The sequence below is a fragment of the Sphaerodactylus townsendi genome, linkage group LG17 (genome assembly GCF_021028975.2).
Source record: "Sphaerodactylus townsendi isolate TG3544 linkage group LG17, MPM_Stown_v2.3, whole genome shotgun sequence".
Lineage (NCBI taxonomy): Eukaryota > Metazoa > Chordata > Lepidosauria > Squamata > Sphaerodactylidae > Sphaerodactylus > Sphaerodactylus townsendi.
The window spans coordinates 11,711,217-11,728,733 of NC_059441.1; the positions used below are offsets into that span (position 1 = coordinate 11,711,217).

The following is a 17,517-nucleotide window of genomic DNA, read 5'->3' on the forward strand; positions in this document are numbered from 1 at the left end:
AAAGCTGGGAAGGGGGGGGGCGCTCCCTCAAGATCTCCAAGGGACTCATCTTCCCAGCAAGGATAGGCATGTCCTCCGTGAGCCAGCGTGGTGTAGTGGTTAAGAGCAGGTGGATTTTAATCTGGAGAACCGGGTTTGATTCCCCACTCCTCCACCTGAGCGGCAGAGGCTTATCCGGTGAACCAGATGTGTTTCACACTCCTACCTTCCTGCTGGGTGACTTTGGGCTAGTCACAGTTCTTCAGAGCTCTCTCAGCCCCACCTGCCTCACAAGGTGTCTGTTGTTGGGAGAGGAAGGGAAATGAGCTTGTAAGCCACCTTGAGTCTCCTTACAGGACAGAGAGGTAGGATATAAATCCAAACTCCTCCTCCTCCTCCTCCTCCTCCTCCTCCTCCTCCTCTTCTTCTTCTTCTTCTTCTTCTTCTTCTTCTTCTTCTTCTTCTTCTTCTTCATTCTTCTTCTTCTTCTTCTTCTTCTTCTTCTTCTTCTTCTTCTTCTTCTTCTTCTTCTTCTTCTTCTTCTTCTTCTTCTTCTTCTTCTTCTTCTAATGGGATGGTAGCCAGTATGCAGGTGGCATCGGGAGATGTCCTACTATTACAATAAGAACATAAGAAAGAGCCTGCTGGATCAGACCAGAGTCCATCTAGTCCAGCACTCTGCTACTTGCAGTGGCCCACCAGGTGCCTTTGGGAGCTCACATGCAGGAGGTGAAAGCAATTGATAGCTCAGTTTCTCTTGAGAAAATGGAAGCATTAGAGGGCGGACTCAATGGCTGAGGCCACTCCCTTCCCCAAACCCCGCCCTCCCCAGACTCCACCCTCGAAAACCTCCTGTTATTTCCCAAGTTGGAGTTGGCAACTGTACGTAACAGTGGGAGAATTGCACTGGGGTCTGGATTCCAAGCGGTTTTTACTTATTCATTTACTTCATTTATACGCCGCCTTTCTCCCCAACGGGGACTCAAGGTCGGTCCCAATGTCCTGCATTTTATCCTCACATCAGCTCTGTGAGGCCGGTTCAGTTGACAATGTACATAATTTATTTATTTATAGTTTATTTTTATTTTTTAAATTTTGTTTTAAAATTTGTCCATCCCTGGAAAGCTAAGGGCAGCTAGACAACAATCTAAAAGACAATATGGGTAAAATAACCAATAGCTATTTAAAATATAACAGTCCAACATTGATACACAAGATGGCGACTCAAACCCCACAATCCCCTGGGAGTGATAATATATGTCAACCCGGCTGGCCTCTAAGAACATAAGAACATAAGAAAGAGCCTGCTGGATCAGACCAGAGTCCATCTAGTCCAGCCCTCTGCTACTCGCAGTGGCCCACCAGGTGCCTTTGGGAGCTCACAGGCAGGAGGTGAAAGCAAGGGCCTTAAGAACATAAGGAAGAGCCTGCTGGATCAGACCAGAGTCCATCTAGTCCAGCGCTCTGCTACTCGCAGTGGCCCACCAGGTGCCTTTGGGAGCTCACAGGCAGGAGCTCTAGAAAACGGCCAGCGGAAGAGCTCCATTTTGCAGACCCTGCGGAAATAATTCACATTTCGCAGGGCCCTGATCTCGCTCGGGAGCTCATTCCACCAGGTGGGGCCAGGACCGAAAAGGCCCTGAGCCAGTGGTGGGATTCAGCCTATTCGCACCAATTCGGCAGAACCGGTAGCTATTTTTTTTGTCTAGTTTGGAGAACCGGTTGTACTTCCACCACTGAGTCCTTTCAGAACCGGTTGTTAAATTATTTGAATCCCACCACTGGCCCTGGCCCTGGTCGCCGATCTCCCAAGGGACTCGAGACGGCTTACACATATCAACGTAACAGAATACAATAATATAGAAGCAATACAAAAATGTAAACGTTATATTTCGCCCCCCCCCCCTTTGGCTGGGACTGACCTCAATTGGGTAAAGGTCACCATGCAGGCTTCCAAGGCAGAACAGAGTTCGAACTGGTCAGTTCCATCCAAAGAAGGGAGGCGACTCCGCTCTGGGAGTGGCGCCAGACAGGTCGGTGGATTTGCCCTCCCTGGGGCACTTACCCTGGTGGAGGGGTGATCCCGTTAGCCTGCCGCTAACCAGCACTGGAATGCAGCACTGGTTACTGCGTCGCTGGCATGCCAGGGAGGGGAAAGAACCAGGGTTAGCGCCTGGCTCATGAATAGGGCTGCCCGTCTCCCAGATCCTAGTTCAGCCCACTAGCAACAACACCTCGCCAACCGCCTTTAAAAAGTCTTTTTCCGTTTTCCGCTTTTTGCTTATTTGTGGAGCTTCTTGTTGGGTGTTTCGTTTTGCTCTGGTTTTGCTGCTGGTTGATTACTATTTCGGAAGCAATTGTTTAAAGCTTTGCTTTAACTGTACATTTACGGTTGTTCACTGCTCTGAGCCCATTCATGGCGACAGTGGTATATAAGCCAAATTATTATTAGGGTGATGTGGGTTCCGGGTTGTGTGGCCATGTTCCAGTAACATTTTCTCCTGACGTTTCGCCTGCATCTGTGGCTGGCATCTTCAGTGTACTGTATTATATTCGACAATACAAATTATTATTATTATTATCATCATCATCATCATCATCATCATCATCATCATCATCATCATCATCATCATCATCATCATCATCATCATCATCATCATCATCATCATCATCAACAACAACAACAACAACAACAGGAGCAGCAGTGGCATAGGAGGTTAAGAGCTCATGTATCTAATCTGGAGGAACCGGGTTTGATTCCCCGCTCCGCCGCCTGAGCTGTGGAGGCTTATCTGGGGAATTCAGATTAGCCTGTGCACTCCCACACATGCCAGCTGGGTGACCTTGGGCTAGTCACAGTTCTTTGGAGCTCTCTCAGCCCCACCCACCTCACAGGGTGTTTGTTGTGAGGGGGGAAGGGCAAGGAGATTGTAAGCCCCTTTGAGTCTCCTACAGGAGAGAAAGGGGGGATAAAAATCCAAACTCTTCTGTTGTTGTTGTTGTTGTTGTTGTTGTTGTTGTTGTTGTTGTTGTTGTTGTTGTTGTTGTTGTTGTTGTTGTTGTTGTTGTTGTTATTCTGTGTCTGGCTGCACGTGGTGCTCATGAAGTTGAATGTGCCACCTTAGATTTTTTAAAATCCCTGCATTTAGAAAACTGTTGAGAAGAATTTCAAGCTTCACGCTGACATGCTAATTTTCTACAAAAAAAATTTTTCCTTTTCAATACGGAGGCCCATTTGGTGATTTTTTTTTTGTTACAACCCAAGCTCAAGTTGACCGCCACAGCTGCCGCTGCTTTGAGAAACATGCCTGCGTTTGCAAACCGAGCCATTTTCCCCCCGAACACAGATCTCTGTAAACAGCACTCCCGTTTATCCAAACATCTCATTATCCAAATGTTTTGAGACACTGCTTACGAGCATCTCTAGATAAATGAAGCATAGTGTAATAAAAGAAAATGGGGATAGTGGCACTTCCCTTCCTTCCTGGGGCTTTCTGAGAATAAATATATTCAAATGTATTAATGACGCCGAACTGATCATCAGAGAGCCTCGCAAATAATAAAGTGTTTGGGGTGCAGGACGTCAGGTCAAGAGAGGCGGCGAGAGCGCAGCTAGGTTGAGCTTTGAGAAACAGAGAGGGGAACGGAGCAGGGCGAGTGGAAAAAGAGAAGGAAATTGCTCTCCATTGCCAGGAAAAGAGCGAGACAAAAGCTATTGTTCGGCAGAAGAAGAAGAGTTTGGATTTATACCCCACCTTTCTCTCCTGGAAGGAGACTCAAGGTGGCTTACAAGCTCCTTTCCCTTCCTCTCCTCACAACAGGCACCTGGTGAGGCAGGTGGGGCTGAGAGAGTTCTGAGAGAACTGTGACTGGCCCAAGGTCACCCAGCAGGAATGTAGGAGAGCAGAAACACACCTGGTTCACCAGATAAGTAGGGAATCAAACCCGGCTCTCCAGATTAGAATCCACCAGCTCTTAACCACGATACCACACTGGGAGCAGGGAGGGGTTATAAGGCCATTTCATTACAGACACACACCCCATGCAAAGGGAGCAGGGTTGTGAATACCATCTTGGAAAATCCTTGGAGATTTGAAGGTAGAGTTTAATGAGGCAGCTCACGGGGTCTGTCAAGCCCCCAGAAGGGATAGAGAACCCCCTTGGCCAAATTCCTGTTGGCAACGGCAGGAGATAAATTAAAAATTATCAATTAAAATAAACTTTAAAAACTGGTCGCATCATAGACATGATGGTGACACTTCAAGTACAATCTGGGAGGGATGGCAGTAGCTCTAGGAACCACTGAAAACTCTATGGAAAAAACAACAGAGTTTCCAGTGATTCCTAGAGCTACCCATTGTCACTTCCAGGTTGTTCCCCGAAGTGATTTCATTGCACTAGCAGCCACACATCCCCCACTCCTACTGGTTGCTTGGCAACCCTATGCCATATAGTCCACCGTCTGAAGCCTCCATTTCCTCCTGAAGAACTGACCTCTAATTTGGAAACGAGTTCTAATTCCAAGAGAGCTCCAGACCCCAACCTGGAGGTTGGCACCCTAAATGCCGGGGCCTCGATCGACACGCCCTTTCATGGGCTCTCATTTTTGCAGCTGCCAAAATTTCATTCAAAGGGGAAACTTATAAGGAACGTTGAGGAAATTTCAAAATTAACAAAATTTCTCAAATTGGCGGGGGAGCTCCATCTAAGTCCTCGGGAAAAGAGCGTCGTGTTAGCAGAAGAAAGGTTTTGGGTGAAAGCCGTGGGGTTTCTGCGCATCGTCCTGTCCTCCCCCACAGTGCCAAAATTATTTGATTGATTGATTGATTGATTGATTGATTGATTGATTGATTGATTGATTGATTGATTGATTGATTGATTGATTGATTGATTGATTGATTGATTTTATTTCCATCTCGCCCTATCCCCAGGGGGCTCAGGTCGGGCCACCACACAAAATCACGGTCATTAAAACATTATAAAATCTAAAAGACCACATACAAACATTAAAACGGTACTACAGTAACGCCAAAACCATTGAGTAAGTGTTAAAAGCAGATGGCAATAAAGCTATAATCCCCTCCACCCCCTCCGGTGCTAACATTGGTTGTAAGACCCAAATCAGGCGCAGTAAGAAACCATCCCCAGTTTCTTGCTTAACCAACCCCGATTCCAAACTGCGGTTTAAGTGCTCGTCTGTGGAATCCTTGCAGGCCAGCAAGAAAGCCAGCCAACCCTATATTTAAACAAAGTACACACCATATCCAATGCTCCCTCCCTCTAGTATCTCCATGTGTGTTTTATAACCCGTACGAGGCCCGGCCGTATTGATCTGAAGTTCAGATTCTCCTCTGTTGGCAAATTCTGGATGAATCAACTGCAGATGCAGGCCTTGCCATATGCGAGGCCGAAGTTGAGTAAAATTTGCAACCTGCTCAGTGATTCCTTTGCCTGAGATCTGTCGGAAGCCCAGGTTTTAACCGCACGCCTGCTCCTGAAATCTTCCGCCCCCGGACGCCTCCAAACAAGACAGGCTGTTCTTTTGAAACCATGCCTCTTCAATCTCGGATTAATTAGACCCCTTAGATCGCATTTTGCTCGGCAAGCGATGTTTTCTCTTTCTCTCCCGAAACGTCTTTCTCGGCAAAGCGGCGCGCTCCAAAGGGGATTAGCCGAGATCAGGCCGAGCAGAAGGAGAGCCGCGCTTTGGCCAGCCGTGACCCCTCCGAACGAACACAACGGTTTCCACCACAACATAAGAGGGCAGATGGTAACCCACTGTACACATTTCATTCATTATCACCCAGACCTTTATTGACATGGAATTGGGGTTTTTTTCACTAGTTCCAAAAAGGCGCTTTTCCCACCCCCAAAATGGTGTTTTTGCTTGTTTTCCCCCTCTGTGTGCAGTTTAATTAAACACGTACGCAGTAGCGGCATTTCATCTGGAAGATAAAAGTCCCTCCCTGGTGGATATCGCAAGAACAGAAGGTGCTAAACTGAGACAGCCTTCCCCCCCACGCACACCTCGTAGCTCCTTTGGAATGCCATATGGGTGAGAGGTTGAGGCACCCCATATGTTGCTCGAGAGGATTAACGCCGGCGAGATATCACCTCCTCAGCACCTGAGGATTATAAGGATGTTTTGAGAGCTTGTGTTGCCTTCCCCCCGGGGATTCTCAGTGGGTCTCTGCTTAACAAATAACGGGGGTTGATCTGTGTAGGCAGAGGTTCTGAACATAAAACGCCCGTCGTCTCTAGGGACACACACAGATAATTCACACGGTTGCTACGGATCCTCCGGTGATACAGATCCATTCCCCTGGGGGAAATGGCTGCTTTGGAGGGTTTTGTACCTTGTGACACTTTTCCTTTCCCTGAACCCCACCCTCCTTCGGCCCCCACCCCAAATTTCCAGGAGTTTCCAAACCAGGACTTGGCAACCCTCCTTAGAGTATGTGCGTTCGTGTCGGTGTCCATCGAGTTTGAGTGCTTCTCCTCGTTAATACAACTTATTGAGCCAGCGGGGTGTGGTGGTTAAGAGCAGGTGCATTCTAATCTGGGGGACCGGGTTTGATTCCCCGCTGTGCCACTCGAGCTGTGGAGGCTTATCTGGGGAACCAGATTAGCTTGTGCACTCCAATACATGCCAGCTGGTTTTTTGGAGCTCTCTCAGCTCACAGTGTTTTGTTGTCGGGAGGAGGGGAAGGGAAAGGAGTTTGTAAGCTCCTTTGAGTCTCCTTACAGGAGAGAAAGGGGGGGACATAAATCCAAACTCCTCCTCCTCCTCCTCCTCCTCCTCCTCCTCCTCCTCTTCTTCTTCTTCTTCTTCTTCTTCTTCTTCTTCTTCTTCTTCTTCTTCTTCTTCTTCTTCTTCTTCTTCTTCTTCTTCTTCTTCTTCTTCTTCTTCTTCTTCTTGTCAAAAATAAAAAAAAACCAGTCTTCCTCAAATATCACTTTTGTGTAAACTGGGTAAATCTATGGCAGGGCAAAAAAAAAAACCCCTAGAAGAGCAAATTTGCAAAGCATTTAGAAGTTTTATTTATTTTATCGGGATTTCTGCACCACTGAGCCAATGGCTCAAGGCTACGCGCCGAAAGCAGATCGATACGGCACTGCCTAAACAGAGCTGTAAGAACTCGCAGTCATATCACCCCCCAAAAAATAAATAAAATTGTATTGTCGAAGGTTTTCACGGCCGGAATCACTGGGGTGCTGTGTGGTTTCCGGGCTGTATGGCCGTGTTCTAGCAGCATTCTCTCCTGACGTTTCGCCTGCATCAGATCCTCTGAAGATGCCAGCCACAGATGCAGGCGAAACGTCAGGAGAGAATGCTGCTAGAACACGGCCATACAGCCCAGAAACCACACAGCACCCCATAAATAAAATTGCTATGCTTGGAAAATAGATCTATCTTTCCCTTGTTATGGACAGTTTACCCATATCTACACACACACTCTCTCTCTCTCTCTCTCTCTCTCTCTCTCTCTCTCTCTCTCTCTCTCTCTCTCTCTCTCTCTCTCTCTCTCTCACCTGGTTAGCCCAGGCTAGTTTGATCTCATCAGATCTCAGAAGTCAAGCAGGACTAGCCCTGGTTAGTACTTGGATGGGAGGCCACCAAGGAAGTCCACGGTTGCTACGTAAAGGCAAGCAATGGTGAACCACCTCTATTAATCTCTTGCCATGAAACCCCTCTTGGGTCACTATAGGTTGTAACTTGATGACACACACTATACTATAGGACAGTGGTGGCAAACCTATGGTCCTCCAGATGTTCATGGACTACAATTCCCATCAGACCCTGCCAATTGGCCATGCTGGCAGGGGATGATGGGATCGTAGTCCATGAACATCTGGAGTGCCATAGACCGCCACCATGTTATTAGTAGATAATAGTGGTGGCGAACCTTTTACACTCCAGATGTTATGGGACTGTTAACAATTCACATCGGCCTGCCAGCATGGTCAATTGGCCATGCTGGCAGGGGATGATGGGATCGTAGTCCATGAACATCTGGAGTGCCATAGGTTCGCCACCATGGCTATAGGATGTCACTTTCACACACGCAGACATACTCCTCGGCCATGTGTTGTCTCTTAAATATGCTATGACACCAGCTCAGAACAGGCGTCGTGTTGGTGAGGGAGCGAGCTTGTTTTCTGCTGCTCCAGAGACTAGGACGAGACATAATAGGTTCAAGGTGCAGGAAAAGAGATTCCACCTAAACATCAGGAAAAAAAACTTCCTGACAGTCAGGGCTGTTGGACAGTGGAATGCACTACCTGAGGGTGGTGGAGTCTCCTTCTTTGGAGCTTTTTAAACAGAGGCTGGAGGAACATATGTCAGAAGCGATTTGATTGTGTGTTCCAGCATGGCAGGTGGATTGGACTTGATAGCCCTTGGGGGTCTCTTCCAACTCCATGATTCTATGACAGACAGGGAAACAGTCGGATGCTCAACAGCTTGGCGGTGGTCTGGACTGGAATTTGAGATGAGGACTTGCTCACCTAGGTTCACCAGCACTGACCGCAAAGAAGATAATGTCTCCAGCCCTGTCTCGGAAGGACAACTTTGTGTGTCGATTTCACCTGCCCTCTCAGGTGTGGTAGATACATGAATGAGAATGAAGGGATAGTATAAACCAGGGGTAGGGAACCTGCGGCTCTCCAGATGTTCAGGAACTACAATTCCCATGAGCCCCTGCCAGCATGGCCAAGTGGTAGGGCTCATGGGAATTGTAGTCTCTGAATATCTGGAGGGCCATAGTTTGAAGACCCCTGGTTCAGAGGGAAGATCACAGGTAACACAGCTGACGTGCGCAAACCAAACCTGCTTGTTTCTTTCCTCAGTGGCGTAGGAGCTTAAGAGCTCGTGCATCTAATCTGGAGGAACCGGGTTTGATTCCCCGTTCTGCCGCCTGAGCTGTGGAGGCTCATCTGGGGAATTCAGATTAGCCTGTGCACTCCCACACATGCCAGCTGGGTGACCTTGGGCTAGTCACAGCTTCTCGGAGCTCTCTCAGCCCCACCTACCTCACAGGGTGTTTGTTGTGAGGGGGGAAGGGCAAGGAGATTGTAAGCCCCTTTGAGCCTCCTGCGGGAGAGAAAGGGGGGATATAAATCCAAAACTCTTCTTCTTCTTCTTTAGGTGCACTCTAATCTGGGGAATCTGATTCCCCGCTCTGCCACTTGAGCTGTGGAGGCTTACCTGGGGAACCAGATTAGCTTGTGCTCTCCAAAACACCTGGCGAAGGAATCAGTCTTGATTCCCGAGATCCTCCAGCTCCGGAAGGGGTGAAGATGCTGACAACTTTACAGTTGCTTTTCGTCCCGGCCACTTCACAACAACAACAAATGTTGGGAATAATTTTGGAGGGAGGGAGGGAAGGGAAGTTAAGCAGCAGCTGTAGGTCTCGGAGAAGACAGGATCTAAACGGAAGCAATGAAGGTAAATGCGCGGCGCCTGCAGAAAAGCGGTAAACGGCACAGGCGGGGCAGGGAGGAAGTAACGCACGGGCCCGTATCTATGTAATGACAGACATAAACCCCAGCCGTTGAAAGTGATGTGGGGAATATATTCCGTGGCGGTGGCCGTAAAACCGTTTAGCCAGAGCTTGAACATAACAGCAAAGATAAACACAGCGCGTGGGGGGGATGAGCAGAGTCCGTTGAACACACGACGGCAGCGCCATTCAATTCTTGGGAACAGCTTGAGCCACATAAAAAATAGAGGCGCCAGAAGTCACGTGACGTGAAGCTTTTGTCTCCCACTGGCAAGATGATGGGGTTGCTTATCACAGGGCCAGGAATGGCTGCCTTGATGCAGCTGTAACGTTCCTCAAATAAGAAGAAGAGAAGAAGAAGAAGAAGAGTTTGGATTTATATCCCCCCCTTTCTCTCCTGCAGGAGACTCAAAGGGGCTTACAATCTCCTTGCCCTTCCCCCCTCACAACAAACACCCTGTGAGGTGGGTGGGGCTGAGAGAGCTCCGAGAAGCTGTGACTAGCCCAAGGTCACCCAGCTGACGTGTGTGGGAGTGCACAGGCTAATCCAAATTCCCCAGATAAGCCTCCACAGCTCAGGCGGCAGAGTTGGGAATCCAACCCGGTTCCTCCAGATTAGATACACGAGCTCTTAACCTCCTATGCCACTGCTGCTCCTGTGTATCTCAGAGACGGGCCTGTCCATTGGCAGGGAATCTCTGCTCATTTGCGTCTCAAATCGACAGGCTTTTTTTTTGGTAGCAGAGCTAGAGGACGCAGCGGCCCAGCTGAGCCCCAAAGTCGGCGTTCTCGCTTAATGAGAGCCAGCGTGGTGTTGTGGCCGAGAGCAGGTGGACTCTAATCTGGGGAACCGGGTTTGATTCCCCCTTCTTCCACTTGAGCTGTGGAGGCTTACCTGGGGAACCAGATTAGCTTGTGCACTCCAACACATGCCAGCTGGGTGATCTTGGGCTAGTCACAGTTTTTCAGAGCTCCCTCAGCCTCACAGGGTGTTTGTTGGGGGTGGGGGAAAAGGGAAAGGAGATTGTAAGCTCCTTTGAGTCTCCTTACAGGAGAGTAAGAGGGGTATAAATCCAAACTCTTCTTCCTCTTCTTGATCTGGGTATCTTTAAGGGGTCTGGATGTCCATAAGGCAGAGTCTTTTTTGTGTTGGCCCATCTGGACTTCCTTTCCCGTGGTGATTGCCCTGACATCCACTCTTCTACGTTTTTAGGGATCGGGGATTACATTTTTATGGTTCTCCACAGACGTTTGGCATTAATTAGCGTTGTGTTGATTGATTAGTGTTGACTTGTCGGTCGCGGGCTTTTACACACCATTTTAATTGCAGCTTGAAATATTTGAATTTCAAGCTGCTCGCTGCTTTGAGAAATTGCTTGTGGTTGTCAATTAATTGTGAGTTATTTGTACCATCAGCATGATGTGACGTGCCTCGTTGAGATGGTTTTTTTTAAAAAAAATAATGAAATACATACACAGATGTCGAACTGTAGCCTTGAACTGCTTTTAAACCATTCAGACAATTAACGTTCAGGATCTCGGCCAAAGATTGGGGTCTTGAAGTTGGGGTGGGGGGTGCAGAAAATGAGAGGACCTCTTGCTGAAACGGCCACATTTCTTAAGAGACCCTGCAAGAAGTAAACCAGGATGTAACTGAGGGATGTGATTGTAGAAGAAGAAGAAGAGTTTGGATTTATATTCCCCCTTTCTCTCCTGTAGGAGACTCAAAGGGGCTAACAATCTCCTTGCCCTTCCCCCCTCACAACAAACACCCTGTGAGGTAGGTGGGGCTGAGAGAGCTCCGAGAAGCTGTGATTAGCCCAAGGTCACCCAGCTGGCGTGTGTGGGAGTGTACAGGCTAATCTGAATTCCCCAGATAAGCCTCCACAGCTCAGGCGGCAGAGCGGGGAATCAAGCCCGGTTCCTCCAGATTAGATACACGAGCTCTTAACCTCCTATGCCACTGCTGTACCTCTCTATTCTGCACTGGTTAGACCTCACCTGGAATATTGTGTACAGTTCTGGGCACCGCAATTCAAGAAGGATATTGACAAGCTGGAACGGGTCCAGAGGAGGGCGACCAAAATGGTGAAAGGTGTGGAATCCATGCCCTACAAGGAGAGACTTAGGGAGCTGGGGGAGCTTTGGTGAAGACAACGTTAAGAGGTGACATAATAGTCATGTTTAGATGTTTGAAGAGACGTCATGTTGGTGAGGGAGCAAGCTGGTTTTCTGCTGCTCCAGAGACTAGGACCAGGAGTCATGGGTTCAAGGAGAAGGAGAAGAGATTCCACCTAAACATCAGGAAAAACTTCCTGGTGGTAAGGGCTAATGGACAGTGGGATGCACTTCCTCGGAGAGTGGAGGAGTCTCCTTCTTTGTAGGTTTTCAAACAGAGGCTGGATGGCCATCTGTCAGGAGTGCTTTGATTATGTGTTCCTGATTGCAGGGGGTTGGACTTGATGGCCCTGGGGGGTCTCTTCCAACTCCACCATTCTAGGATTCTAGGATCATATGGACATATCCTAAAACCCCAGTGTTCCAACTTTTGCTTGCTTTCAATGTGCAACAATTTACTTAGCAATAAGATTGAAATAGCCCCAGGTATATATATGACTAGCCAAGAATAATGTTGCATGTGTAAATTATTGGGGGGGGGGGGGAATTCAGAGGCACAACTGTAAAACAGAACTAGTGAGAGTGGGAGTCAGTCCCCCGAGGTGTAAAGAGCCGTGGATAGGATTTTTTTTTAGATTTAATTTAGGTCCTAAAAGAACTTTCTGGCTGAGATGGCATGTGCAGAATTTCTCATTCTGCTCCACTTGGGTAGGAGTTCTGCACTCAAGACAGTATTTCTTTTCTTTTTTAAAAACAGATTCAGGCTTCATCTCCGGGGAAATGAGCAGTTTTTAGAGCTTAAAAGAGGATGTAGATCTTTTTCCCCTTTAAAAAAAAAAAAAACCCAAGAAGTTAACGGTCTGACAGCTGCTGTAACCTGAGGGCCTTTTGCTTTAAAACGTTCCATATTAGGGATGCGCCGGATTCTGAAACAATTCTCCCGTGGATGGATCTTCTAGCTCAGGGGTCTGCAACCTGCGGCTCTCCAGATGTTTATGGACTACAATTCCCATCAGCCCCTGCGGCGGGGGCTGATGGGATTTGTAGTCCACGGACAGCTGGGGAACTGCAGTTTGCAGACCCCTGTTCTAGCTTAATTTTTGTGGCGCACCACGTTTATTAGAGTACGCACAGCTAGGGTTAGAAAGGTGCTGCTATGAGATTACCTAAAATTACAACTGATCTACGGTGAAAATGGCTGCTTTGGAGGGCGGCTCCAATGGCATTGTACCCCACTGGGCCCCTCCCCTCTCCAAACCCCGCCCTCCTCAGGCTCCGCCTCCAAATCTCCAGGAATGTCCAAACTCAGAGTTGGCGACCACATTTGCAACCGATTGCACTTGAAGCCTTTGCCGTTACAAAGCGTTCCGTTTGCAGAATGGCCGCACATTCAGAGAGACACAAAATTCTGTGTGAATAGATACGTTATTCAGTAGACCCCGCTGATCTTAGTAGGCCAATTCAGTATTGGGCTCCAGCTTCATTTATTTTATATCAGTGATGGCGAACCTATGGCACGGGTGCCAGAGGTGGCACTCGGAGCCCTCTCTGTGGACCCACGCACACAGAGTTCTTCATGTAGGGGTGGAAAATTACCCCCACACAAACACACATCTAGGCTGGCCTGGGCCACTGAGCACAACATGCGTGCACCGCGGTGAGCACGGAGGACTCGGCTGGTGGGCCCGAGGGGGGGGGCAGAGGAGGCAGAGATACTAGAGAGGCACAGAGCAGTGTGCGCGAGACTTGCTGGAGGCTAGAGCAGGCTGGCCCCTGCTCAAGCGAGTGGGGCGGAGGAAGAGGGAGCCAACCATTTTTTCTAAACTAAAATCACAGCATTCAGGTTAAATTGCCGTGTCGGCACTTTGCGATAAATAAGAGGGGTTTGGGTTGCAATTTGGGCACTCGGTCTGAAAAAGGTTCGCCATCACTGTTTTATATATTTTTATTTAATTAGATTTCGATACCGCCCCTCCCCTCTAGGCTCTGGGCCATTTCCAACATGATATACATATAATGCAAAATTTATACATATGTACTATGTGGTAAAATTCTTTTAAAACAACGCATGCATCTACTAAAACAGGCTTCTGCTTTATCGAGCCCTCGTAAGTATTAAAAGAAGGGGCAGACGAAAGAGGAGGAAGAGTTTGGATTTATACTCTGCCTTTCTCTCCTGTAAAGAGACTCAAAGCAGCGTAAAAACCCCTTTTCCCTTCCCCGCTCCACAACAGACACCTTGTGAGGTCGATGGGGTCAAGAGAGTTCAGAAAACAAAACTGTGATTAACCCAGGGCTACCCAGCAGGAATGTAGGAGTGGGGAAACGAACCTGGTTCACCAGATAAGAGCCTGCCGCTCATGTTGAGGATCGGGGAATCAAACCTGGTTCTCCAGATGAGAGTCCACCTGCTCTTAAACGCTACACCACTATACAACCTTGTTGTCTCAAAACCGGGAGGGGCGGGCAGTGGGGATATGTGCGGGTTCAAATATGAAACCAACATTTTAAATATCTAAGAAAAGTGTTTCAGTATATCCATCAACTTCATCCGCTCTGTAAGGTTGCTGTTTAACCTTGGAAGGTTTTCCTCTGCCAAGGTTGGCGCGCAGCCCAGAAATGGGGAGTGTTTTCGGTATCTGAAGGTTTCAACTCTTGTATCTTCTGTTTCTCCTGCGTGTCTGTGTGAAACTGTTTCAATGTAGTTTTCGGATGGGAACTACAGATGTGTTTATCTAACTTTGGCGGGAACTGGGAGGGGAACCTGTAAAAGCGGCTGCTTGTTCGCTGGGAGGCCAGCTCCCACATTGCTTGTGATTTACTTAGAATGCCAGATCAATAAAGAACTCAAATGTTACTTTTGGCCTGGACTTTGCAAGTTCCTTACACGCTCGATATGCCTAATCCTGTTTTTGAGAACCAGATGAATTTTAGGTCTTTGGTTTCTAATATTCTCTCTCTCTCTCTCATTTGTATATCGCCCCCTGCAGGTGAAAGATAGGATGGTGGCGGGCGAGTTGAGCATGTATAGCCCAATCCTAGCCTGCTGGCAGCCGATTCTCATCTTGATGCTGGGATCCATCCTCTCCGGCTCCGCCACGGGCTGCCCGCCCCGCTGCGACTGCTCTGCTCAGGAACGCTCCGTGCTGTGCCATCGGAAGCGGTTCTTGATGGTGCCCGAGGGCATCCCCACGGAGACCAAACTGTTGGACCTGGGCAAGAATCGCATCAAGACTCTCAACCCGGACGAGTTTGCCAATTTTCCTCACTTGGAGGAGCTGGAGCTGAACGAGAACATCATCAGCGCCATCGAGCCGGGCGCTTTCAACAACCTCTTCAACCTCAGGACTCTGGGTCTCCGGAGCAACCGGCTCAAGCTGATCCCCATCGGGGTCTTCACGGGACTCAGCAATCTGACCAGGTTGGACATTAGCGAGAACAAAATTGTGATCCTTCTAGATTATATGTTCCAGGACTTGTACAACCTCAAGTCTTTGGAGGTCGGGGACAACGACCTGGTTTACATCTCCCACCGGGCCTTTAACGGCCTCAATAGCTTGGAACAACTGACCTTGGAGAAATGCAACTTGACCACCATCCCTACGGAGGCGCTCTCTCATTTGCACAGCCTCATCGTGCTGCAGCTGCGCCACCTGAACATCAACGCCATCAGGGATTACTCGTTTAAGAGGCTGTACAGACTCAAAGTCCTGGAGATCTCTCACTGGCCGTATCTAGACACCATGACGTCCAATTGCCTGTATGGGCTGAACTTAACGTCCTTGTCCATCACCCACTGCAACCTGACTTCCGTCCCTTATATCTCCTTGAGGCACCTGGTTTATCTCAGGTTCCTGAACCTGTCCTACAACCCCATCACCATGATCGAAGGCTCCATGCTTCACGACCTACTCAGGCTGCAGGAGATACAGCTGGTCGGGGGCCAGCTGGCGGTGGTGGAACCGTACGCTTTCCGGGGCCTCAACTACTTGCGCATCTTGAACGTTTCGGGGAACCTTCTGAACACCTTGGAAGAGTCGACCTTCCACTCGGTCGGGAACCTAGAAACACTCATCATCGACAACAACCCCTTGGCTTGCGACTGCCGGCTCCTTTGGATTTTCCGACGGCGCTGGAGGCTGAATTTTAACAAACGGCAGCCCACCTGCGCCACGCCCGAGTTTGTCCAGGGGAAAGAGTTCAAGGATTTTTCCGAGGCGCTCCTGCCCAACTACTTCATCTGCCGCCGGTCCCGGATACGGGACCGCAAGCCCCAGCAGATCTTTGTGGACGAAGGCCACACGGTGCAGTTCGTCTGCCGCGCGGATGGCGACCCGCCTCCCACCATTATGTGGCTCTCTCCGAGGAAACACCTCATCTCTACCAAAACCAACGGGCGGCTGACCGTCTTCCCCGATGGCACGCTGGAGGTGCGCTATGCCCAGATCCAGGACAACGGCACCTACCTATGCATCGCCAGTAACGCTGGTGGCAATGATACCATGTTGGCGCACTTGCACGTCCGCAGTTACTCCCCAGACTGGCCCCACCAGCCCAATAAGACCTTCGCTTTCATCTCCAACCAGCCCAACGAGAGTGACGCTAACAGCACGCGCGCCACCGTGCCTTTCCCCTTTGACATCAAGACCCTCATCATCGCCACCACTATGGGGTTCATCTCTTTCCTGGGGGTCGTCCTCTTCTGCCTGGTGCTCCTCTTCCTGTGGAGCAGGGGCAAAGGAAACACCAAGCACAATATCGAGAGATCGAATACGTCCCGCGCAAATCCGACGCGGGCATCAGTTCCGCCGCCGACGCGCCGCGCAAGTTCAACATGAAAATGATCTGACTCACACGCCGCAACACACAAAAAAAAGCAATTGTTGAAACTCGATGAGAGGGTTCTTTTTTAAAAAAATAATAAAATAAAATTTGAAAAGAGAAGACCGTGTGTCAAACATACCGAGCTCTCTTCTCTTCGCCCCGTCCCCTGTTCCGTTCCCCCACTGCCCCGCATCACTTCTCCCTCCTCGTCCTCTTTGTGAAAATGTTCTGCTGACGTCTCCAGAACTTCCTGTGTTTGTAGGACATATTCTGACAAGACTCCAGGTGTCAATCCTGACGGTGAGAGGAAATTTAAAAAAAAAATTCCAAAACAACAAATCGACAACAGGAAAAGTTACAAACTTCCTCTGTAGCTTTTGGTTTCAATAATGATGGATTTTTATGAAAACTTGAAATAATAAAAGAACTATTTCCTATAGATAGTTGGAATGCAAAATCGTGACTTCTTGAGCGATCCGCTTTCTTTTCTGTCTCTGGTTGCTTTTTTGGGAAAAAAAATATGTCCTCCGTTTGGTTTTGATTGTGTGAAAATGGTTTCTCGTCCCGAGCAGAAAGGGGAACCGGACCCCATAGGAGGTTATGAGTTGGTAAGCAGACCCCCCCAGCCTCCATAAGTCTTGAAGGATTAATCCGAATCCAATTTACTATTGGGGTGGGGTTCAAGTGGGAAGGATTTATTGGTTTGATTGGTCTCTCATTCAATCTCTAAGGAGCGCAAGGTCTCGTTCATGATTTCTCCCTTTTTTTAATCCTCACAATAGCCAGCCTATTTCATTTCATTTCCATTTTAATTTATACCCCGCCCTATCCCCGAAGGGCTCAGGGCGGCGAACAACATGGTGAAACAATCTACAATTATAATAGAATAAGCAGTAATGAAACAAGAAGGAGATACATTAAAGCTAAAAATAGGGATCGAAATTACAGATGGCGACTGAACCGTATCAAATCGAACAGTTCAAAGATAACCACCACAACAGCACTATAACAACATCTCAGTACATATTAATATGAAACCCATCCTATAGCAATCCATCCTATAACAATATATCAATAAACCAGTGCATTAACA

General features: G+C 48.5%; 1 protein-coding gene across 1 annotated transcript in view; it reads left to right on the top strand.

The window, feature by feature from the left end:
- LINGO1 (leucine rich repeat and Ig domain containing 1) overlaps positions 1 to 16,863 on the top strand; it is an 80,335-nt gene extending 63,472 nt beyond the window's left edge. The window contains 2 exon segments of the mRNA XM_048482038.1: positions 14,591 to 16,360; positions 16,363 to 16,863. Coding sequence (XP_048337995.1) covers positions 14,591 to 16,360; positions 16,363 to 16,449 — 1,857 coding nt within the window. The 3' untranslated portion in view covers positions 16,450 to 16,863.
- The last annotated feature ends 654 nt before the right edge of the window (positions 16,864 to 17,517 follow it).